Source organism: Gracilinanus agilis, chromosome 2 (genome assembly GCF_016433145.1).
Source record: "Gracilinanus agilis isolate LMUSP501 chromosome 2, AgileGrace, whole genome shotgun sequence".
Lineage (NCBI taxonomy): Eukaryota > Metazoa > Chordata > Mammalia > Didelphimorphia > Didelphidae > Gracilinanus > Gracilinanus agilis.
This window is the reverse complement of record NC_058131.1, coordinates 279,386,184-279,411,881: the sequence shown is the minus strand read 5'-3', so window position 1 is coordinate 279,411,881 and position 25,698 is coordinate 279,386,184. Positions and strand designations below refer to the sequence as shown.

General features: G+C 45.5%; 1 protein-coding gene across 1 annotated transcript in view; it reads left to right on the top strand.

Annotated features, from left to right (window-relative positions):
- The window catches only part of NTNG2 (netrin G2), a 107,588-nt gene extending 82,202 nt beyond the window's left edge, over positions 1–25,386 (top strand). The window contains exons 5-7 of the mRNA XM_044661318.1: positions 16,954–17,121; positions 20,336–20,470; positions 24,354–25,386. Of these exons, the coding sequence (XP_044517253.1) occupies positions 16,954–17,121; positions 20,336–20,470; positions 24,354–24,580 (530 nt within the window). The 3' untranslated portion in view covers positions 24,581–25,386. The remainder of the gene's footprint in view (positions 1–16,953; positions 17,122–20,335; positions 20,471–24,353) is intronic.
- Positions 25,387–25,698: the final 312 nt, after the last annotated feature.

The following is a 25,698-nucleotide window of genomic DNA, read 5'->3' as shown; positions in this document are numbered from 1 at the left end:
GACTTTAATGTTCTCTCTGTGCCTGCCAGCCATCCATCTCATTCCTCTAATTGTGTCTCATTTGCTGTCCCCCCTCTCTTCCCTGGTCTCTTCTGATTTCCTTTTTGTTATTTTGCTGCACCCGGCAGCTTACTGCCTCTTCATGGTTTCTCCCCTAGAGCTTCATTAACACTGCCTTGGAAAAAAGGAACAAACTGGCCTTTTCGCGAGTCCCTTTGACCCCCCTGTGAACTCCTCCCTCCTCTCACTGCCCAGCCTCTCCTCTCACCTGGATTGGTGGAAATGCCCCTCCTGGGTGATGAGCAGTGGCTCCCAGAGGACACTCTGTTGCCAGTGGTTTTCCTTATAAGCAGTGACAGATGTGAATCCTAAACTCTTAATCCAGCTTGGGTCATTGTTTTGTTTTGTTTTTTAATTTATCCAATATCCAGGCACCAACTAGTCAGACTGCAGACATGGGGCAGGACATTCAGAACCAGAGGATGGGAGAACTAAGTGAGAATCAGGGAGACCTTCTGAGGAAGTGATGTGGGCACTGATATAGGTTCATCTTCATGATTCCCCATTTTTCCTCGTGGGCTATGGGGGTCACACCATTACTCTGACCTCTATTCTTCAGGGCTGAGTCCTGAGCAACTACCTATCTTGCTTCCCCCTTGCCTGAGACACTGGTGAGAGTAGAAAATGTCATGAGAATGGGCCTGGATGCAACAGGAGACACGTAACCACCTGGTCTTTCTTAATATCTTGCAAGAAGTAGGATGGTATTTCTGAAATGATCTTTCCCTTTCACTCCTCCAATTCCCCTTCACCATCTACCCCACTCTTATTTTCCCATTTCTTGCCAGGAGTCAGTCGACCACGGAAGGTCACCATCCCCAAAGCCACTACCACCACAATGACCCCTAGGGTGACCATCAGCTCTTCTACTCCCACAACCCCCACCACACAAGCCCTCACCCTTCCCAGCACCCGACAGTCAACAGGTGGGTACCTCCATTTCCCAATAACGCCCAGCAAATAATCCTGGCTATTCGATCTCATTTTAGATAGTTGTCCTGCCTTTCTCCAGAGTATCCCTGGTGATCTCAGAGAAGAAATCAGTTTGATCACTGACTGATAGACTTTTTGAATCATTGATTTTTAGAGTTAGACAAGACCTTACAGTTCATCGACTCTAAGCTCCCACCCGGTGGAGGAAACTCTTCTACAGAAGGTACCTGTTGAGGGGATTAAACACCAATATGGACAGGAATTTAGATTCTCATCTTCTGGCTTGCTTGTCATATTTAGGGGAAAGCATAGTGGGGAAAGAACCACTAAGTGATGTCCTCTCAAACCTGACAAGCATCACTGTGTGAACATCTTATTGGTAAAGTTGGCAAAGGGGGGTTCCTGGAAGCCTGAGAAATGGCTTCCCCACGTCATGTCAAGGGAACATCAAATGAATGGAAGTGGCCTGATGGGGAAAAGGAGGATCTTTTTAGCTGCCTTTGTCCTTATAGACTGGCTGGGTGGGAGCTGGACTATTACTTAGCTAGACTAGCCTGCTTTGCCCTCTTTGCATCCCACCCTAGCAATGTCTCCAGACCCCTAAGGTGCCATTTTGAGACACAAGATTAGATGGGTAACTAGTTTAATATGATTGTGTTGCTCCTAAGCATAGGAACTGGATGTAACTAAACTAGGTGGACTTTGTCTCCAGGAGGTGAATGTTCTAGCTATTAAAACTTGGGGTAGATGAGGAGGAAGGTGGAGAGAGCCTGCAGAATCTGTTTAGGGAGGAAGATAGGGGAAAGCCTACTATTTGTTTCTAAACTTCCTGGGGGGAATAGGCTAAGTGCGTCCTCCTGACTGGGGAGTGGGCTGAGAATGGTGAGAAGGTGGCTCCTAGGATAGGATGATTCTCTGGAACTTTATCAGGGTTGTCCCCAATTCCCAAACTGCTGGGTAGAACCCAGTACTAAGGGAGGTCCTGGCAGTGTCGGGGGGGAAGGGAGGAACAGGAACCAAGAAACCTTCCTCTGCGAGTCACCTAAGTAGACATTTCCCAATCATTCCTCCACTTGAAAAAGTCTTAGCAGACAAACTCTCCTCAATTTCTTGGGTCAAAGGCATTCATCTCTACGGATCAGAAGTAACAGTCAGAGCTAGGGTAATCACTCCAAGTTGGGTCTCCCTGTTGCTTTTAGTGGAGCTATTCTGTGAGCTTTGGGAGGCAGAAGTAGGGGAAGGGATGAGGTAGTAAGACCATAGGAGAGTTCCCCTCATCCCTAGGAGATGCTATCCTTTGCTTAATATTATTGATGGCCTTTTGTTCTTTTGCCTACTACCTTGCCACCTCTGCACTCAGAGGTCACTTCCAGTGGGCAGCCTGTTACCAGAGCAGGTGGAAGAACTCAAGAAAGTCCAGGTATGTCAAAGGAGCCTCTTAGCTTTGGGGGCCTCACTTGTAATGAGTGAGGTGTTCCAGAGGGTCTGAGAACCCAAGAGATTTAGTGCATGGCTTTAGATTAGGCTTCTAGTTGCTGGTTTCTGCTACATTTTACAGAAGGATCCTTTGAATTGGACAGAGGACAGAGAAAAAAAGAAATCAGAGGCATATTTTTTTGCCTTCAAGGAACTTACAATCTATTTGGAAAGATGAGATGTATATGCAAAAGACCTGGGAGAGTCAGGGCCAAACAACTACCAGCAGGTGTGTTGGGAACTTTCTCCAGAAATAACTTCTGAGAGCCTGGGTTCTTATCCTGGAGTCCATAGAGAGATTTCTGGACTTCTGGGAACTTGGATAGTAAAAAAAAATCACATCTCTATTTTAATATGATTATCTTTCATAATTCTATGTCTACTTTATGTTGTGCATTCAAAAACATTATTCTGAGTAGTCATCCCCAGACTGCTTAAGGGTTCCCTGACCAAAACAGAAAGTTTAAGAATTCTCTCCCGGGAGAAAGCAAAGGTAAGAATCGGTTATGAGGTAGTGGAGATATTCAGGGAGCTTCTAAAAGGAGGAGCATTTTGGGGGCAGCTAAGTAGCTCAGTGAAATAGAGAGCCAGATCTACAGGCAGGAGGTCCTGGGTTTAAATGTGGCCTCAGAGGACTTCTAGTCCAGTCTCCTTGTTTTAAAGAGGAAGAAACTGACTCTAAGAGAAAAAAGTGATTTGCCCAACGTCAAAAAATAAAAGGGTACATTCCAGTCTTCAAGCTAGACTTCAATTAACCCAGATCCTGGAGGATAAGACAGCTAGGCCTACTCTTCATCGACAGAGTCATCTTCCTGATCACTGTCTCTTATTATCACCACCATCTTCAGCACTGTTATCCTCATCAGATCCTATTATCCACAAACAATCTGGAGTACCTGCTGTGTGAGCTATACTGTACCTGCCAATGCTCGAGATCTTGGCCTTCCCTTGCTCCTGGCACCCCTCCCTGGGAGAGCCCACAGCACCCCAACGCCTTGAGACGTAGCAAGGGAGGCGCCATCACATCCTCCATATGGCCCTGGCATACACCTCAGGCTTCCTGAGTGAACACTTTTCAGAAGCACCTGAGAACGTTCCCAGAAAAACCCTGCCTGGAAGTTGTTTTCTGTGTGCCCTCTTTCCTCCCTCCAAGACACTAAGCCAGATAATTCCTGGGGTCATCACAGCACCTCTAAATAGGGCATTTCAGCCCTTTGGCCCGAGTCTGGCTGGGCTCCCTAAATGAACAAAAGATTAACCGTGCATTAAGCGTGTACTATGTACAAAAAACGAAAGCAAAAAACTGAGCCAAGGGCCTTGGACACAAATAGAAAAATTCAGAACACCTGGAACATCTGCTTTTCCCTCCTGCCGGTCAGGATGTCTACAGGCAGGGACTCAGAGAGAGCCTAGACAGGACCACTGGCCAGGATGGACTCTGAGAAACCACTTTTCGTTTCTTCCTGCTCAGCAGGAGAAGGGGGGTAGGTGATGTATGTGCATGACTAAAAAGCAAAATGCCTCCAGGGCTGGTTTTTATTATGACTCTAATTAAGCCCTTGCCAATTTGAAGAGGGCGGTCTTCTCTCCTCATTGAACACCATATTAATATCAATTTGATATCCAAAGGCTCCCAGCTCCCAGTTAAAAAGTACCCTGTACTTTTTAGACATTCGACTCTTTTTTCAGATGCCGTTGTTTATAATCCCTCGAAGGAGCTGAAAAAAATCAAATTTCCACCCCGTCCCCCTGGGTTTTGCCTTTGAAATTGAGCAAAGGAGAGAGATTTCTTCCGCCTTCATTCTCTCTCTTTTTTTATTCCATTTTCCCTTCATTGTGTTCTTCATTTAGACCCTGAAATGAACAGCGTAGTATTTGGGGGTTTGACTGGAGGATATATAGGATGATGAAGGGCCTTGATTTCATGTTTTATGAGGATTGGTTGAAGGAACTGGGGATGTGTAGCCTCGAGAAGGGAAAGACCTAGAGGAGGCACGATAGCCTTGTTCAAAGGACTGAAAGGCTGTCATGTAAAAAAGGAAGATTTTCCTTGCTCGAGCCTCAGAAGGCCAGACTAGGAGCAATGATTAGACACCGCAGAGAAGTCAGTTTTGCCTGGATGTGATGAAACACTTCCTAACAAATGAGCGAAGGAATAATCATTTAGTAAATGCTTCCTATGTCTCAGGCACTGTGTGCTAGGTGCCAGAGGTACGAGTACCAAAACCACTCAACCTCCACCTTCCAGGAGCCCTCAACTCGACTTTGTATTTCATGATGGGAAAATAATATGAGAAGTAATGAAGACAGATGCAGTTAAGTGGGAAGAGAAATGTGAATGATACTGGCTTCCGTGCTGTTGAAGGATCGCCACATTTTGAATGTTAGTGACCTCTCCATGTGGGCACCCCTGGGAGAAAGTCCTGGTCACTCCCATCCTAAGTACAGCTTCGCCTATTGGCTAGGTTGTGGAGGAGTTTCTTGTTCAAATCTGAATTGGGCTAGCTGAACTCTGAGGTCCCTTCTAAGTCTCAGATTATGGGATACTAGTCTGATGGAAAATGGAGGGAAATGAGTGTGAACATGGAGAGTGAGCCAACATCAGGACTGAGGTAAGACCTGCCAAAAAATATTTTTTTCAAACCCCTAACTTTGTGTCTTAAAATTAATACCAATCTGGTCTCAGACACTTCTTAGCAGTGTGACCCTGGGCAAGTCACTTAACCCCCATTGCCTAGCCCTTACCACTCTTTTACCTTGGAACCAATACCCAGTATTGATTCTAAGACAGAAGGTAAAGGTTTAAAAAAAAAATCAATACCAAGTATCATTTTCAAGGCAGAAGAGCAGTAAGGGCTAGGCAATTAGAGTTAAGTGACTTGTCCAAGGTCATACACTTGGGCAAGATATGAGGTCAGATTTGAACCCAGAATCTCTCATCTCCAGCCCTGACTTTATCCACTGAGCTGGACTTACAAGAATTGAAGAGGAATATTCTGAGAAAAATCAGGGATTAAATAAAGGGATAGAGATCATTCCATAGTGATTTGGGAGTCAGATTTAATGTTGGAACAGACATGCATTGAAATAATTTTGCTCTTTAGCAAATGTTTGCCAGAGATGCTGCTTCTAGTGCTGTGCTCTCCCGTGAGTGGCTAGGTCTACATTCGGCAGTGTAGATAGATTGTGTTGTATATTGATGAGATAGTTTGGGAATCGAATTGCATATTCCAAGAGCTCTATATATCTGGATTTTCTAAATGAGCAAAAGGTTCATCCAAGCGGGTGAAGATAATATGCACCCATCACATCTGTCATCAAATCCACATGTGTGGTCAAAGGCTATGGTAGTGTAGGTGCTGCCATGCCTGTGGATTTGGATCCAGGCTAGTCAGCCATGGTAGACCTGGCCACCTCTGGTATAGCATGTTTTTTTTTTATATCCTCCTCAGGGTATTCTTATTTCTGGGAGGTAGGATAAAAGTGGACACCCTGGCTTTCCCAGCCAGGGAGGTAGTAACTCAAGGAGGTTTCTAGAAAGGAACTTGTGAAACATAACACCCAAGATTATATCCATATCACCAGAAGGGGGAAACGGAGTATGTCACTAGGACACTCTAGTCCTTATCTCACCTTGTAACTGGACTTTCCTCTTATTTCTACATGAGGGTGGACCAGTTCATCAACAGCTGTCCCTCTGCAGATGGGCACTGCAGTGCCCAAGATTAACATCAAGACAGAAGGTAGGGGCATATTTATTGCTGATTTCAACAACCCCCTGGGAACTAGGACTGGGGCTTGCAGGAACATTGTTGGAGTTGGGGAAAGCACCTGGTGGAGAGTCTCCTAGGTCCCTTCTGCCCTCTCTCTCTGATTCTCTCTCTCTCTCTCCCTCTGATTCTCTCTCTCTCCCTCTGATTTTCTCTCTCTCACTCTCTCTCTCTCTCTCTCTCTCTCTCTCTCTCTCTCTCTCTCTCTCTCTCTCTGCTTCTGTCTCTCTCTACCCTATCTCTAGCTTTCTCTCTTCTTTCTTTCTCTCTCCTTTTAATCCCCCCTTTCTTGATATATCTGCCTTTCTCTCTGTCTCTTCTGTTCATTTCTGTATCTACTTATCTCTATTTCTATCTGTCTGTCTTTCTGTCTCTGCCCCTTCTCTCTCTCCATCTCTGTCTCTTTCTTTCTCTCTCCATCTCTCTCCCTTTCTGTCTCTCTCTCTGTCTGTCTCTTTCTCTCATTCCTAATGGCCTCTAATGCCCCTTTCAGCTCTGAGACCTAAAAAATTCTTCCCCCACCAGATGACCTAATGTCTATGAAGCACTTTGCAAAGTTTCACATGCCACATGTCAGCCATTATCGCTATTACCTTCCTAAAGGATATCCTGAAACATCACAGATCACCAGAAGTTATACCCAGTGCTGGAGCTGTATCCATGGCACCATGAGAACTTGTTCAGCCTTCTGATGGAGCTAGTCCAACCTTGGACTCTTACTAGTGATCAGAGAAGGGGAGAGCTTCAGGTCTTTCTTTGTGGGAAAAGCAGAAGTATGGCAAAGTGGGTAGAACACTGGACTAGGAGGCAAGAAGATCTAGGTTCAAATCCTACCACACGCACAGTCACTAGCCACTTGACGTTTCTCCCCTTCAGTTTCTGAATCTATAAAATGGGAATATTGGGGCAGCTGGGTGGCTCAGTGGATTAGGAGCCAGTCCTAGGTTCAAATCTGGCCTCAGACACTTCCCAGCTGGATGACCCTGGGCAAGTCACTTCATCCCCATTGCCTAGCCCTTACCCTTCTTTTGCTTTGGAACCAATACACATTATTGATTCTAATGCAGAAGGTGAGGATTTAAAAAAAATTAAAATAAATAAAATAAAATGGGAATATTACTATCATTAACCCCCTCTACTTCATAGGGTGGTTGTGAAGACCAAATGAGATCATGTGTGTAAAGTGCTTTACAAAATTTAGAATGCAACAGAAACGTCACCTGTATGGCTCTCAGGAATGAGAAATTGTGGAAGGGATCTCATCTCTCTAGCTGGAAAGAACACTGCGGATCATTCATGAACAAGACTAACATAGCTCTTCAGAGTAAGTCAGACAGGACAATTTTAGGAGGCCTTAAGCAGAGCCCAGCAGGGATGGGGGAGAGAAGAGGGCACTGTGATCTTATGTCACTGAGGGTTGAGTCATTCTCCATTGACTGTGGGTCATTCATTCATTATCTAATGAGTACTACACCTGATGGATCTCCCTTTTCCCCTGAGAAAAATGCAGGGAATTGTGAGTAAACTGGAAAACTTAGGCTTAGCGTTACCCCTAAGGTGATGGGATCCCATGTTCTTTGAGACATATAGGATCCTAGATCTAGAGAGGCCCTCAGAGGCCATCTAGTCCAACCCCCTCATTTTAGAGTAGAGAACCCAAAGCCTAAAGAGATTAAATCATTTGTCCAAGGTCAGACTGTAGTGTCAAAGGTAAAATTCAAACACGGGTCCTGTGATTCAAGAGCCAATGAGTGCCCTTTCCATGATCAAATTGCTGTTTAGAAATGTCTACATTTTTCCAGGAGAAGACAGGGAAGAGTATGCAACTAATTGACCCACCACCCCTTCACCCCAAATTATGGGAATTCTGCCTGGCATCTGGGGGATTTACCCAGCCGGCTTTGGAGACAAAATTTGTCTGGCCAAATGCCCATTGGAATGTTATTAAATCATTTCAGTCATGTCCAAATTTTTGTGACCCCATTTTGGGGTTTCCTTGGCAAAGATACTGGAGTGGTTTGCCATTTCCTTCTCCAGCTCATTTTTACAAATGAGGAAATGGAGGCAAGGAGGGTAAAGTGACTTGCCCAGGATCACCCAGCTAGTGTCTGAGGTCAGATTTGAAAATGAATCTTCCTGACTCCAGGTCCAGCGATCTGTCCATTGTGCTACCTGTTGGTGGAAGAGTCTGACTCTAATCCCCTGAATCTGGGTAGCTTTCTAGCCCATTCTGGGGATGAGGCCACTCAGCAGGCTCAGTAGGCTCATTTTAAGGATCTGTGGTTGCTTACTCTGAGATTCTGTGGCATCTGCCCTCCCTCCTGCCTTCTCATCCCAGGAGCCCCCTGAGGCCACCTAGGGATCTCCCAGGGTCTCTTGTGCCTATTCTCTCGCTTCCTCGGGCCATGGTATTTGTCTAGTTACAGAGAAGTTGCTGAATGGAGATCACAGGGGAGATGCCAGCAGCTGTCCTGACCTCGGGTGGGAGGGATGCTTAGTTAGCCCTAGCGTTCACCTGGCAGCGATGTGGCTGCCTTGGTGTGTATGCACATAGACAAGAGTGGTATCCAGGGGATGCTTTTCCTCTGTGTCTTTTAAATAAAGTACAAAGTCTTATTGGGAGAAAGTCACCCTTAAACATGTGCATATACATACACACATATATTATATAATGTGTGTGTGTGTGTGTGTGTGTGTGTGTGTGTACAAGTCAGTTAACAAGTATGTATCACTGCTATGTGCTCTGCTCTGTGCCAGACACATGGTTGGTGATATACAAAAATGAATAAAGCAAATCTCCACCCTGAAGGAGAATATGATCTAGTTGAGAAAGCAGGATATAGGGAGGAGCTGGGTGACTCAATGGATTGAGAGCCACGCCTGGAGATAAAAGGTCCTTGGTTCCAATCTGGCCTCAGACACTTCCTCCCTGGGTGACCCTGGGCAAGTCACTTAATCCCCCATTGCCTACCCTTACCACTCTTCTGCCTTGGAGCCAATACACAGTATTGACTCCAAGATGGAAGGTAAGGGTTAAAAAAAAAGAAAGCAGGATATAAGATCCTTGAGGACAGAGATTATTTATGGTTATGGTCTTTTTTATTAACTCTTACTTTCTGACTGTAAGGACTGGGCAATTAGAGTTAAGTGACTTGCCCAGGGTTACACAGCTAGGAGGTATCTGAGACTGGATTTGAACCCAGGTCCTCCCAATTCTAGGCCTGACTCTCAATCCACCAAATCATCTGGCTGCCAAGTTATTTGGTCTTCTTGTTCCCTGCATCTAGCTCAGTGACTGGCACTTAAAAGGTACTTAAGAAATGCTTGTCAGATAGGATTGAATTGACTTTAATTCAATTTCAATTTCCAGAATATTAAGTACTTGTTTTATGTGCTTAAGTATTTAATAATGTGCTATTCCTAGAGCATTGTTAAGTCCTTGCATTATTAAGTACTAACACATTATGAAGTAATATGTGCAGAGAGTTGTGCTAGGCACTGGGGTAGGTAAGGGATTCCTCATAGAGCTCATTGCTTGGGAGGAGGTGATGGCGTAGTCCTAGATAACTGCAGCCCCAGTGAAAGATTTGATTAGAGGCCAAGTGGTATAGTGGATAAAAGGGCCACTTAGGAGCCAGGAAGTCCCAGGTTCCAATCCTGTTTCTGTCAAAAACTGGCTATGTTTCTTGGCAAGTCACTTAACCTCTCAGGGCCTCAGAGAACTTTCTTCTTTTTATTTTAATCATCCTTACTTTCTGTCTTATTAACAACTATATGACAGAAGGACAAGAGCTATGCAAATGGAGTTAAGTGACTTGCTCAGGGTCACACAGCCAGAAAGTGTTTGAGGCCAGATTTGAACCCAGGTCCTCTTGACTCCAGACCTGGTTCCCTATTCACTGTGCTACCTACCCAACCCCAAGTAACTTTCCAAGATGATTAGAAGCAGATCTGTATCTACAGGGCTCCCTATGCCAATGATTTCATGTGTCTAGTTAAGAAAAGGTGGGATTGCAGGGAGGACCATGGAAGGCTTTGGAGTGGAGGAGTGATATGTTTGAAGAGTAAGTGGTAAACTATAGACTCTAAGTGCTATAGGGGTTCAGAGGAAGAATCTGAATAAAACAAGCTAGGCCTTGAAGGATGGGGAGGGTTTAGATAGGGAATACAGAAAGCATCTCAGTCAGAGGAAATAGCAAGGTCAATAATGAGCATACGGTAAAAGGGAGGAAACATCGAAGAAACCAACCAAGGGGGAATAGACAGGGTAGAATTCTGAAAAGGAGGGACAGGAAGGGATAGATAAGCTTGCATGCTGCCTACCTTACACATTTACTACAAAGCAAGCACTCTATAGACTGGAAAGCACTGGAAAAATACAAATTATCATTATTGTTGTTATTATAGACATGGTGGTGCCAAATAATGCCAGGGCTTAGAATGCCAAGCCAAGGAATTTAGAATTTAGAGTGAAATATGCCTAGGTTTGCATCAGATTTGGGATGGTATCTTAGCACTGTTCCCCACTTCTTATGTGACTTGGAGCAAAGCACTTCACGTGATGTGTGAAGGCCCCTTCCAGATTCTTCCAATATGGCATTCTCTTCCTTTCTGGTTCTAAATCTAAGATCCTGTCTCCTGATGCAGTAGCAAGAGGGAATATGCAGAAACAAGAGGTAAGGAGGCAGATGGAGAGACAGAGTCATATAGACAAGGGGAAAATACTATTCTTCTGACTTTCTCATGAGAGATCAGGTAAATCAAACATAGCTCTGGTCTTTTTGTTCAAAGTAATAATGCTAGACCTCAGATTCAGAGATAGAAGGGACCTCAGAGGCCATCTATTTCAAGGTGTCTCATTTTAGAGATGAGAAACCAAAAGCCCAAGGAGGTTAAGTAACTGTCCATAGTCATAGTGAGTAACAGAGGCAGAATTTGAACCTAAGTCCTCTGACTTCAAAGCCAATACTTTTTCCACTGCCTTCCTCCCTCCCTCCTTGCCTTAGAGACAACTAAGCAACATGGTGGAGAGAATGCTGGTTCTAGAGTCAGAAAGACCTGACTCAAATCTGACTTCAGACTTTTCAGCTTTGTGACCCTGGGCAAGTCACTTAACCTTCATTTGCCTCTGTTTCCCCAACTATAAAATGGGAGCTCAGAATTGTATCCACCTCACAAGATTGTTATGAGAATTAAATGAGTTGTTTGTAAAGCACTCGGAACAGTAGGCACGTAGTAGGTACTACGTATATGCTTATTCCTTTCCTTCATATTTTGAATGATGCTTGACAGTTTTAAAAGCACTTTCACATCTATTTCTCACTTTCTCTTCACCATACTGCCCTGTGTGATGGGATAACATAGCACTCATCGCCCCCATTTTACAAATGAGGAATTTTGTTGTTCAGTCTTTTTTCAGTCATTTCTGACTTTTCGTGACCCCATTTGATGTGTGAAGGCCCATTTGAAATTTTCTTGGCAAGGACTCTGAAGTGGTTTGCCCTTTCCTTCTCCATTTCATTTTACAGATGAGGAACTGAGGCTCAGGGTCACAAAGCTAGTAAGTTTCCGAAGCTGGATTTGAACTCAAGAAGATGAGTCTTCCTGTCTCCAGGGCCAGCTCTCTATCCACTATGCCACTTAGCCATCCACAGATGTGGAAACTATGGCCCAAAGATGAGATATGTCTTACCTGCCAGAAGTGAAAGCTGTTCTAGAAACAGATGTTAGGTGGCTTAGTGGAAAGAGAATCAGGCCTAAAGACTTGAGGTTATGGGATGAAATTGGGCCTCAAACACTTCCTATTTGTGTGATCCTGGACAAGTCACTTAACTTCCATTGCCTAGCCCTTACCACTCTTCCGCCTTGGAACCAATACTTAATATTGTTCCTGAGACTGAAGGTAAGAGTTTAAATAAAGAAACCAGAGGCTATTTCTTAGCTTTTATCTTTCTGTTCCCTCCTCTCCCTTCCATTCCTACTGCTGCCCAGAAAGATGAGCATCCTTGGCCCTAAGAAAGGAGTCATTTCCAGACTGGGAGCTGTGGAAGGCTTGACTCTCAAGAGTCTTAGCAGACCCACCCTCTCTGCCTTGACTCCTTCACCAACCAGAGGTCTCTTTGTGTTTCCAAGGAGCTGCAGAAAATAAATCAAAGCTTTCAGCACCCTCTGCTGGCGAACAGCTCCCCGAGCTAGGTACCAACATGAGCTGTCACTGTGATGGGAAAAGATAAGTGAATGATGGCTCTCTGCCTTGGAGAGCATTAAGGGTCAAAGCATGATTTTTGATGGGCAGCAGTGGTCTAGACTGGGACTTTCTTCCAATTCCAAAGAAGTGGGATACCTGGGACCCAAAAGGGAAGCACAAGCTGATGTCCTGGAGCCCTTTTCCTTATGAATAAATTTAGTCAGAGGACCTGGTTTGGAATCTCAGTTGAGTGACTTTGAATAAGTCACATTCTTTTTCTGGGATTCAGGTTTTTTTGCCTTGTGAAAAAGAAGTAAGACCAGATGATCAATAAGGTCCCTTTGAATTCTATGATTTAGCAAGTATGGACTGTGTGTTAGGCACTGTAGAAAATATAGAAATAAATAGGGCCTGGTCCCTGTTCTCCAAGAATTTACAGTCTAGCTGTGGATACACATAGAATGCATGGTATAGTATAAAAACCAGTGGAGTGGGATTCAAAAGGCCCATGTTCTGGAAATCTAGGTCCAGTCACTGCCTTGTTATGCATCCTTAAGCAAGCAAGTCTCTCCCACTCAAAGGACCTTGGTTTTCTTTTCTGAAAATTGAAGGACTTGCACTAGATTATCACTAAAAGTCTTCCAACTCTAAGGTTCCATATTTTTCAATGGGGCCCTTTAAGTACCCTAGGAATTCAAAGGAGAGAGAACTTACTTTGAGTGGAAGAGAAAGTGTGATTTGAACTGAGTCTTAAGTGCTTGAAGATAGAATTGGAGAAGGTGTTTTCAGTCCTGAGACTTGGGTAAGAGTGAGAAAAGACCCAAAGCAGGAAAATATATGATTCATTCAGAAAAGAATAAATAAACCAGTTGGATTAGAGCCTAGTAGCCAAAAAGAGCAAACAGCCTTGACTGCCTTGAACTGCAAGAAAAGGAGTTTGAAACTTATCCTATAAGAGATGAAGAGCCACTGAAAGTTTCTGAGAGGGAATGGCACATAAGAAAATAGTGTTTTAGGAGAATCCGGCAGGTCCATTACACAGGATGGATCAGAGGGGAGATCAGACAGGACTGGGATCTTCTTTGGCTTTGTTTCCCTGATATGTTGTGTGATCTTCAGCCAATTATTTAACCTCTCTCTGCCTGGATGGGCTCTTCCAGGCCTCAGATGAGGCCAACAATAGCCTTTTTGTGGCATCCTGTCAATATATCCAGAGACTTTAGGGAAAGTGATAAAAGAGCTTGTCTCTTGTTTCTCCAAGCCACCACTACTGTTGCTGCCCCTGCCAAGATCTCCAAACTTTTCCAGCTCAAGCCTAAGTCTCCTCAAGTGGTACCCATTGAAGTATTCAAAGGTAAGAGGGAAAAGAATCCTAAAGGAGAGCATTGAGGCAGGGCTAGGAAGCCAGAACTAATATACCAACAAGAGAAGAGAGGAGAAAAGTCCAAAAGGTGATTCATAAGGTCTGATTAGGAACATCCACTTGAATGGTTGAGCCAAAGTCAGACTCCTTTTTTCTCTTCTCCCAACCCCAAAGAAGTTCTTTCCAGTTGGTCAGGCTTAGGGCTACAGTGCTTGGGGCAGAAAAAGGCTTCCTTCCTGAAATCTCTTTTAACTTGGGCTCCTCTGGGAAGTAAAGACATGGGTTTGGTGGTAGGAAGAAGACTGGGTTGGCCTGCTACCATCTTGGGCACCCTGTGGTGACTCTGGGGCTCTTAGCATGGACTGGGTATATAGAATGGGATGGGCGGTCTGAACTGAGATCCAGATTGTGTCTTTTTGGTCTCTAAGGTAAAGATATTGTCAGGTAGCATCCTAGGAATGGAGAGGCTGGAACCCTTGAGCGAAGCTCAGAGGCTACTTTCCCAGAGATCCCATATTTCCCAAGTAGGGGTCTAAGAATGAGTCTTTTCTTCCTTCACAGGGAAGAGGCTTTTTCCGAGTTATCTGTGTTTTCAAGATGGCGGGCCTCTTCTTGTAATGGACCAGAGTGTGATATAGTAGAAAGCATATTGGACGTGGCACCAGGAGACCTGGGCTTGAGTCCCAGATTTGTGACTCACAAACTGTGTGCCTATGGACAAATCCCTTAGTTTCTTTGAAGCTCAGTTTCCTCATATTAAGAATGGGGCCAATAGTATATATTTTCATTTTTGTGGGTTTTTTAAAATATGCTTCATTTATTTTAACACTTGTTTTTTAAAATCTTGAGCTCCAGACTTTCTCCTTCCCTCAAGCTCCTTCTCCAACCATTGAGAAGGCAAGCAATATGATATCAATTATGCATATGAAGGGGACAATATTACTTAATACTAAGCACATTACCTCACACAGCTATTTGGGGGAGAGCTCTCTGTCAACCTTTTTCATTATAATTATGTAATATAAACATTGTAATTCTTTCTCAGTGGAAAGTAAGACTCCCTCAGGGTGGATCAACCCCAGAGGAAACTTGGGCATATTGCTCAGTATTTCCAAGGACAGACCATGCTTTCCTGAGGTAGATTAGGGGAGGCTAGGCCCCAGCCTCTGCCTCTTCACCTCCCTTCTGTGATAATTAGATTGTCTACACTGCCCATCTTTAGATTTAATCACCAAAGGTGAGAGCACCTTCCATTTCTGGGAGATCCTAACCCACGTGTGCTAGAGTGAGTAATGAATCAGAATCAATCGACAGCCCCCTACGCTTTCTATGAGAAAGCGTCTATTGTGATTGGACACACAGGCTAGGGGAAGGCACTGGAAGTGACCCATATGTGACCCCTTTAAAAAGAGGGAGTTGAGTGAGTGAAACCTCTTCTGGTTTGGTGAAGGGGACCTGAGGGAGCTTTGCTGGTTCGTGACCGAAACTGTTCCATGTGGTGAGTTTAAAGACTGAATCTTCCTGAACTTCTATTAAGAGACTTCTTTTTATAGATTCTGTGAATGAAGTTTGCTCCATTCACCTCTGGGCCTCAGGCCCTTTAACCCTTGGCTGAGGGTTAAGATCAACCTGGACAAATCAGTGGGATAGATTCTTATTTCCTTACTTCCTCTCTCTCTTCTCATGTAAATAAATTTCCATAAAAGTCAATTTTGATTTGAGAATATTCTTAATTGAGGATTGATAATAGTTCAATCCTCTGGCGACCATCTTTAATATACTGAATCCATAAAACCTCTTTTTCATCCTTACACTGCCCCTCCCCATCCCGAATCTCTGCCCTTAGGTATGTCATCACTACAAAAAACGTGACCAAAATCTTCCAGTCCCTGGACATTCCACTTAGGACATCATGGGATTTGCCTCATTCTTTTAGCAGATCTCGTCTCATCTTGACCCTTTTTTAACTCCCTAGATCCCCAACAGAAAGAATCTGGGGGAGGGAGGGAATGGGCCCCTCTACCTCAAGCAGTAGGCAGCCAACAAGAATAATTTATGAAGCACTTACTGTGTGCCAGGCACTGTGCTATGCACTTGTCATACAAAAAGGATGAAACAAAGACAGTTTGTCCTCAGTTTGCAACAAAGATTAGTCCAGGAACAGGTGAACAGAAAGTTGATTGAGTTGGCCCAGGTCTGCAGAGAAAAGTCTCTTGGGAAAACTTTCCTAGCTAACAGGGCTAATACCTCATTGCTTCTGCTCCCATCCTTTCTGGGGAGAGCTCATGCTTCTAGGTTCCTGTTTCCAATGCAGCACAGGGGGTAAAAACTCCTTATCCATTCTGTTGTGTTTGATGTTTCAGTTTACCACCCTAACCCTTGCAGATACCTGCCCATTCCATCCATTCTTTGCATGTTTCCTCTTTTCTTGGAGACGACTTGCTCAAGCTCTCTGGGAAACACTTCCCCTGGTCCCTCACTTTCATTGGATTCTGCTGTCACCCTATCCCTGCCATAGAAAATGGCAAATCAAGGACCCAGTTCAATGGCGGAAGTCTAGAACTGATGCTTTTTTGGACCTTGTGCTTATCTCCTCTTCTCTGGGCTCCAGAATTGGCCATGTTTTCTAAATACTATTTCCTAGCCACTTGCCAAGAAGCTCAGGGGACTGGAAACATGTCTTCTAAATCCCCAGCGTTAGGAGACTTCCTCAAAGACTGAGTGCAGTGTTTGATGTGGGCCAAAGGACTGCTCCTTGTTACATAAACACCTTCTGGAAGATGTTTTTTTCCTCAGAGGAGAGTTAGGTGACCTTAAAACTGGGCAATCCCAAAGAGGATTTGTCCCTTAATTCCAAGGGCTGCCCATGATGTTTAGAAGCAAGTGAGAATGATTATTACATACCCTGGAGTCCTTTGCCCCTGGACTACCAGAGGTGGATGGCAAGAGACCCAGAGAACCACAGGGCAAGAGAATTCTTACTTAAGGACCTGGGTGTTTATTCCAGAGGAGAATCTCTTACTTGAATTCTCAGGGCCCGGCCTCCATTTTTTTCAACTTCTCTAAAATGAAGGGGATGGGGCAGATGGCCTCTGAGGGCCCTCCCAGCTGCGACTTCCCTGTCCACATGCCCAAGTGTGACTCTTCTTCTCACTCCTTGGCAGACTGTGAGTGTTATGGGCATTCCAACCGCTGTAGCTACATCGACTTCTTGAATGTGGTGACCTGTGTGAGCTGTAAACACAACACCCGAGGCCAACACTGCCAGCACTGTCGCCTGGGCTACTACCGCAACGGCTCTGCGGAGCTCGATGATGAAAACGTCTGCATTGGTGAGTGACCCACCCCGTGTGCAGGGAAGGCTCCCAGCCAGGACCATGGGCAAGCCAAGAGAACCCAGAAGGGCACGTGAACTCCAGAGGGAAAGAAGGGATCAGTCAGCAACATGCAAGTGTAGCGTGTAACATGTAACACAGAATACCAAATCAATCCAACAAGCATTTATTAAGCACTCAAGTATGCCAAGCTTTGTGCCAGAAACTAAGGATAGAAAGCCAAGATTAAAAAAACCCTCTGCCTTCAAGGATTTTATATTCTATTAGGTATATGAGGATAGGGGATATGGTAGGAATATAATTAGATACATGATTACTTGGGGAAGAGAGAGCAAGCACTACTACCAGCTACACTGATAGTGTCTCACACCAAAGAGGTTCTCAATAAATACTTATGGGTTGATTTATTGATCAAGAAGGGCTTTCTTTGGAGGGAGTATTGGTTAACTAGGCAGCAAGGTAAGGACAAACAAGTCCTGAACTTTGAGCCAAGAGGCCTGGATTTTAATCGTACTGAGGCCCCTAAACATCTAGATGTGCTTGAGCAAGTTCTTTCCACTTTTTTTTTTGAGGTGCAGGGAAGCCAGTTTCTCCAAGTCTAAAATAAGGGAGCTATGCTCAATAATGTCCAAAGCATCCCACTCAAATATCTTCATTGGCTTTCTCTTCCTGGTAGAATAATCTCTACATCTTCAAGCTCCAACCTTCTGCACCAGTGAATGATTCTATGCCTGGCAGCACACAAAGGGAAAAATATGTGACATTGCTTGGTTGGAGGCCTAAGGGAGGCCATGCCAGAAGGCCAATAAACAGTCAGCTAATAGCTAACTTGTTCTAGGAGCCCAGAATTGCTAGATACTCTACCTGCTGGCAGAGGACCTGAGTTCAAATCCTATTTCTGCTCCCTGAGTGACCTGAGGGGAGTCACTTCTCCTTTGTGAAGCTCTGTTTCTTGAGCTGTTAAAAGAAGGAGTTGGATAGGAAGCTTCAGGAGGTCCTTGCCTAATCTTATGACCCCATGATCAAGGGAATATGTCTGGGTATCTTGGCCCTGGGTGGAGCTTGGTTTTTGCTACCCAGTCCCTGCCCTTCATTTTTCCTTTGTTTTGTTTTTAACCTCTAGCCAAGGAGAGGGCTGATCTCCGAACTCCAGGTGCTATTCTCCCTCCCCCTAGGCACACAGAGATACACACTCACCTTTTCTTGATTAGGCTATTTGGGCTTTGTTTGGCTGGCTCCCCTGTCCTTTGGGGGCATCAGTTCTAGTGCCTGCAGCCTATTCACAAGGAGAGTCAGACTTCACTTGCCATCCTGTCCTGGGCCCCAGGCCTGGAGCTGTCAGTCTGAATTAAGGCTCTGGGTGTCCCACGGTATAGGGGATAATTCCATCAGCCTTCAGGTAGATTGTGCTTTGGCTGACATCCTGGGGCCAAGGCCAGGCTACAGCAGGACAGTCAGACCTTCTGATTGGATTACAGTGGGCTCCTTCTCCTCCTTTCTCCTATGGAACAGAGAGCAACTTGTGTGTATATATGTGTGGTGGATGTGTAGTTTTGTGTATTTGTCTGTGTCCATTTGTCCTTGGGTGAGGACGGAGGAAATAGGACCCAGGAGACATCGTGGGGAAAGGACAAGTAGGGATCCCACCAGTGCTGAGACAAAGGTTAAGATAAACAGGAGGGAGAAGGTGGGATGAGAGTGAGTGGAAAGTTATAGGCAGAAAATGATTGTCGTTGAATGAACCAATGGGTGGATGGATGGATGGATGGATGGGATGGATCATTGTCTCAAAATCAAAACTACTGATTCAGCGTCTGTGGCTAAGCACCAGACAGTAATTGGGGCTGAATCCACAACTTCTCAGAGATTGTTAGAACTCAAAAGGAGCTTAGTGATGATAGGATTTAGAGCTGAATAGGACTCATTTCATTCCTCATTTCACAGATAAAGAAACTGAGGCCCAGGGAGGGAGAAGTGACTTACCCGAGATCACACAGATAGCAACAGAGGCAGAATTTGATCCTATTGTCAACTGGGAAAAAACACAGAACTATTAAATAGTCAGAAAAACCAATCTTTAATTAAGGAAAGGGGTACAGTGCTAAATCAGACCTCCATGGCCACATGCCCACATAGAGTCCGAGGACTGAACTCTGGTTCCTCTGGTCACTGACCCCTGGGAATGACAATGGGCTAGATTGGACAATTCCAAGGAGCCATTAAAGTTGGGAAGCTTAAATACCTTTCTAGGGGAACATGGGGATTGAGGATGAGAGGGATAGTTGATTAGCTTTACAATGGTAACAAAGGAAAATGAGGGGTCCCAGACAGGGATAACAGTGTGGGGCTGACCTTTACAATGGACACAAAAGGGAAAGACCCAGCCAAGGGTTGGGCCATCTAGGTAAAGGACTTTGACCTAAAGGGAGAAACCTTTGGGACAAGAGATACTCTACACCGGATGGGATTAGCCCTCCCCACCTAAACTCCTTTAAGGTCTATTGTTAGTCTGGGACTGAAGTTGACTTTCCTTTGGGAGAAACTCAAGTGACAAGGCCAGACCTGGGGCTTCACCTTTAAGCTAAGTAAACTGGGGTTCATTAAATCTTTCTAGGCTACAAGTTTGAGGGTTTCTAGGTTCCACGTCACCAGATTCTTTGGCTCCTAGTCTGTTACCCTTCTGGGTACATTTTACTGAATGTTCTTTGGGTGGGGAGGGTTGCCCTGTTCAAACAGACTGGCCCCAGCCTGTAGAAGTCCAGCCACAAAGCAGTACAGTCCGAGGCTGAGGACACAGCCGGTACCCCGGTGCCCTCTGCCTCCCCAGAAGGAAACAGCAGACCCAGGCAAATCAGCAAGTGCCCTCTGAAGAAAATCTCTATCCCTCAAATGTAAAATGGGGATCATAATAGCACCTACCTCACAGGACTCTAGAGAAGACCCAATGAGATTTGCAAAGCCCTCCACCCAGTACCTGGCATAGAGGAGGTGCTTAATAAATGTGCATTCTCTCCCTTTCCTTCTTGTTCCTGCCTTTTAAAATGGGAGTCAGGTAAAGAGTGGGAGGGAGAGAGGACTGGTAAGGTTGGATGGATGGAGCCTTTGGAGCTGAAATTGGGCAGAAAGGTTATGGATGGGGAGAGAGGTGTAAGAGCAAAACTGGCCAGAGTTCATTTTTGTTTCTTTTTTTTTCTTTACTGTATTTGAACAGAATGTAATTGCAACCAGATTGGATCCATTAATGACCGGTGCAACGAGACCGGTCACTGTGAGTGCCGAGAAGGGGCTGCAGGGCCCAAGTGTGATGACTGTCTCCCCAGTCACTACTGGCGCCAGGGCTGCTTCCGTAAGTTGGGGGGGGGGGAGAGGGGGCCTGGGATTCCCTTTCTCCTAATTCTTATCTCAGAAGATGCCCTGGGAGACCCAGAGTTTGGGTTGGAAATGGAGGCCTAGCACCGTGTTGCTCCTCTGGAAATTTCAAATTGGACCACGGCATATTCCCCAGTCACATCTGATATGTGCAGAGATTTCTGCAGTTTAGATAAGGAACCATTTCTACCCTTCCTTCTTCTCTCTCCCCAGCCCAGCCCTAATAACCTGGTAGGAGCAAATAACACAGATAGAGCTAACTTCAAACACAACATAAAGCATGGAAGGTACATTAGAAAGGTATAAACAAAGAGCTATATAAGGTTAGGGGAGGAAACTTATGGGCATGGGCCAAATTGGGGATGGGGAAGCTTCCTGGAAGAGGTGGCATTTGATTTAGACTTTAAACCCCTGGGGAGGAACTCAACAGGAAAAGAAGCAAAGGAGGGAAATTTCAGGCATAGAGAACAACAACCCACGCAAAGGCATGGAGGTTGGAGAGCACAGAGTAGAATCAGGGTTTGGCAAAGAGTTTGTTCAGAGCATGATCAAAGGTCAATCCTGTGAGAAAAAGCTGAGAGGTAGGTTTGCACTTGATTTTGGAAAGCTTTAAATTATTTGAACTTCATTTTTATTATTATAATATTATTGTTATATTATGATTTAAAGGATTTGAACTTTACATAGTAGGCTCTTGCAGTGGTTCACAAACTTTTTTGGCCTACCACCCCCTTTCCAGAAAAAATATTACTTAGCGCCCTGGAAATTAATTTTTTTTATTTTAATAGCAATTAATAGGAAAGATAAATGCACCTGTGGCCATCACCACCCTTCTGGATCGCTGCAGCACCCACAAGGGGGCGGTAGCCCCCACTTTGGGAATCACTAAAGCCTCCCACTCAGGCAGATACTGGGCTAGAAAGCACTAGGATGAACACAGTCTATGGGGTATTCAGGAAGAGATTTTGGGGGCATCCAGGGAGGACTGGCACCTCTGAGCCCTTTTCAGGGCTGCTTTGTGGCTCCAAGAAGCTATAACATGCTCAGCAGCCATGCCCTGATATCTCCCACCGACCTGTGAAGACTTCCCCCAGTGCAATGGGCAGATGAGAACAATTTGTTTCAAGGGCCATGAAGAGGCGTGCCAAGAGCTTGGGTCAGATATGGAAGATGTCAAGGTCGTCCGCTGCATCCTAGGCCATCACCACTCACCTTTGCTCTTATCTTGCCACTGGACTTCAGTGATTCTGGAAGAGACCTTGTGCAACTCTGCCTCCCTTGGGTCTAATTCATACCACGCACAAGTCAAGACAACACCCTGTGATGTCATTGGTCCTCTTCAAAAATGAAGGATAAACACCACCATCACCAAGAGCACACAATATATATAGCAAGAGGGCCCCTACTCCAGTGGATCTCACGGCCTGCGTGGGGAAGAGGAGCACATCCAAATGCACACAACAAGCAGAGAACTGTATTAGACAAAATAGAATCCAGTGCCAGAGTGCATGCTGGAGACTGTAAAGGAGATGGGAGTGCAGAGGGAAGGAGAGGTCAGTGGGGGTTCAAAGAGTCGGGGAAGGTCATGGAAGAGGTAAGACTAGAATCAGGCCTTGAAGGAGGACCAGGAATTGAATAATCAATGGAATTGGGAGGATAACCAACACAAGGATGTTTAGCATCAGGGGGAAAGGGTGGTAGAGTAAAGAGGGCATTAGATTTGAAGTCAGGAAGATCCATCTTATTAGCTTTGGTGCCCCCCAGTCTTTCCCTTTACATCATTTTCCTCACCTACAAAACGAGGGGGTTGGACTCAGTTCTTTCTAAGATCCTCTCCAGTTCTAGGTCTATTCTTGTTGTAGTGTTCAGTCGTGTCAGACTTTTCGTGACCCCTTTTAGGGTTTTCTAGGCAAACACTGGAGTGGCTTGCCATTTCCTCTTCCAATTCATTTGACAACTGACTAAACTGAGACAAACGGGGTTAAGTGACTTGCCCAGGGCCACACAACTAGTAAATGGGCTAGTAAATCTGAAGCCAAATTTGAACTCAGATTTTCCTAACTCTAGACCCAGCACTCTATCTACTGTGCCACCTAGCCTCCCAATAAATCTGTGGCCCAATCTTGATGATATTTTCAGATTGGAAGAACTTATGCTGACACAGAGCAAGTGTAGCTATCTGAACAGGAAGGTCCCACCTCGGGAAAGCCTCAGAGCAGTGAGCAGGACATTTGTCTGACTAATTTCCCAACTGATTTCTGATGGGAGAAGGGATCCATTGAGGATGGGCCAGAGAAAATAGAGAGGTGGACAGAATAAAGATACAGGAACAGGGGAAGATGGAGATAGGAAAAACAAGTGGGAGACAGAGACAGAGAGTGAGATCTAGGGAGGAGTGTCTTTCTAGGGCAGGAGTTCTTAATCAGTGGTCTAGGCATGGATAGATTTCAGGGTCCATGAATCTGAATGAGAAAAGAAAGTGCATCTTTATTTTCGCTCAACTTTGACCTCCTCTGTGACCCTACATATTTTATGCACTTAAACACCTTCTGAGAAGAGATCCCTCAGCTTCAGCCCTGCTCTAGAGATTCTCTAGAAGGGAGTGGGGGCCCTGCACTATTTCTCCAAGGGTCTCTCCCTATATCCACCTCCCCCCAGCTATTGCATTTTATGTGGGCAAGGGGGAAGTCCATGCCCTTGGTTGCCAGAGAGCCAGGTAAGCTGTGCTATACCAGTCCAGCAAATCAACCACCCAGGCCTTTGGTCCTCTGCTGGAAAGGGTGGAAGCTTCAGATTTTTCAGTGTGTCTCCACATTCAGGACTGTCACTTCTTGGAGTGCTAAGAATGCTAACAAGGACCAGGTCTGGCTCCTTCTGAGTCCAGCTTCTAATTATTTCTCAGGTGGGTAGGATCTTGCCTTTGAAATCTCTTCCCAGGGACCCTACTTCATCTGGCTGCAACTGACCCCAGAGAAATCTGTCAGCTTCCTAGAAGTTGGGTCTCCTGAGGGAAGATGAAAGGAATAAGGGTTATTTAGCCTAGAGAAGAGAAGACTGGGAGGTGACTGACTAACAAATCTGGCAAACAGAGGAGAATACTACCAGGAGGGCAGCACAAGCTATTCAGAATCAGAGGAAGTAGGCTGAGAATACAGCCAGAGAGATTCTGGTTGACCTAGAGCAGGGATTCCCAAAGAGGGTGCCACCACCCCCTGGTGGGTGCTGTAGCGATCCAGGGGGGCAGTGTTGGCCACAGGTGCATTTATCTTTCCTATTAATTGCTATTAAATTTTTTAAAATTAATTTCCAGGGGGCTAAGTAATATTTTTTTCTGGAAAGGGGGCAGTAAGCCAAAAAAAGTCTGGGAACCACTGATCTATACAGTTCCATACAGTTTAAGCCTGTCAGAGCAAATGGCCAAGAGAATTCCTATTCTGGAGTGGAGAGAAGATAATATGGAAGGAATAAAGGTCTCCAAAGGCAGACAATAGAACATACTTCCCTCCTCAGAGAGGCATCCTGTATACACTGTCAGCTCTGATCTGGGCCAGAGAAAAGTGTTTCTGCTTGTTTTTCTTTGTTATAAGTGTGAAGATTCAATCTGGTTGTGGGTGGGAGTGGGGCTGGCAAAAGTAGGGAGAAGAGGAAGGAAGCAGAAAACTTTCAGAAATAATCTTTAGGTAAATACAAACATTATCAATGGAAAGGAAAAAAAAAGAATTCAGAGAGAAGACTTTTTTCTGCCCGCCCCATTGGCATAAATGGAAACAGGTAGCTTCCTTCAGCAGGGCAACCATTCGACCCGCTTAGGGTCTGTTCTCTGCCTCATTAACTCTCGGCCTCTCTTTCCCCTTCCCTAGCCAATGTCTGTGATGACGAATACTTACTCTGCCAAAATGGGGGGACGTGCTACCAGAACCAGCGTTGCCTCTGTCCCAGCGGCTACCAGGGCGTACTGTGCGACCAGCCTCTCTGCCAGGGGGAGGACGGCCAGGCCTGCAACCCTGCTCCCCATTCTGGCCCCCACCTAGCTGTGTTCCTTGGCCCTGGCTTGCTTCTGTGGCTGGCAAGCTGCCTAGGTTACTGACACCGCCTCATCCCCCAAGCTGGGGGCCGGGAGGGGACGCTGGGGTCTCCTCTCCCCATCTGCACCCCCAGGGACTGCCTCACTACCACCATGACTGTTCACCTCCATTCCATCATCACTCATGTCCTTCCGAGTAGCGGGAGCTGCCAAGGAGACCTGGCCAAGGAACACTCCCCCTTCCTGCCAGAAGAGCACCGCTCAGGGGCTTCCTCAGCAAAGTCTCTGCTCTCCCTCCTTCCATGGACCCTGTCCCCTTTGACCCATCCTCTCTCCCTCGTTCGGGGCCCGGGACCCAGTTCCCCCTGCCAAAGCAAACGACCCTACAATTTTTGTTTGGCCTCTGGTTTTCTCATTTCCCCAAGGGGTTTTGAGGGGGAGGGAGGGACAGCGGCCACTCTCCCCTTCCACACCCCGAGTCCTGACAAGGCAGCAAGAGCATCCCTCCCAAATCTTTCTGGTTGACTGTTGAGGACTGGCAGTAAGCTTCCGTCCAATCTCATCGCACAGTTGGGCGAGCAATCTGGAGTTCCAGTTGCCTACAAATCTCGATGCTGAATTTATGATGTTTTGTATTTGTATTTTGATTTTCTTTTGCAAACCACCGACCCTGAAGGTCACCCTGGGGTGGAGATGAGGAGGACTTCACTGTCTCTAGGCGGGGGAGACTCTGCAGAATATAGGGATGGGTACCTTGTTTTGTAGAGAATTATTTTTGTTTGTATTGTGTCCCACATATCAAGGGGACAGGAAGGGAAGAGCCATTCACCAGGGGTGTCTGGATGATGGTATATAATCCTACAGAGTAAAAGACCTGTTAACTGCTATTTCTCCACCCTCTTTTCATTTCTGTATAGGTGTTCTGCTCTGTTTTATTTTTTAATAGTTTTCATATTTTGATTCATGAAGAAATTGAGAAGGGCAGTTGGTGGCTCAGTGGATTGAGAGCCAGGCCTAGAGATAGGAGATCTTGGCCTGCCTCCTGTACAGAGAAATGGAAAGGGTATAAAATCTAGGAGGGTGGAAAGGGGGGTGGGTCAGGAAGAGCTTTGCATGCCAAACAAAAGATTCAGTCTCTGGACCTGGAGGTAATAGGGAGCCACTGGTATTTATTGAGTGAG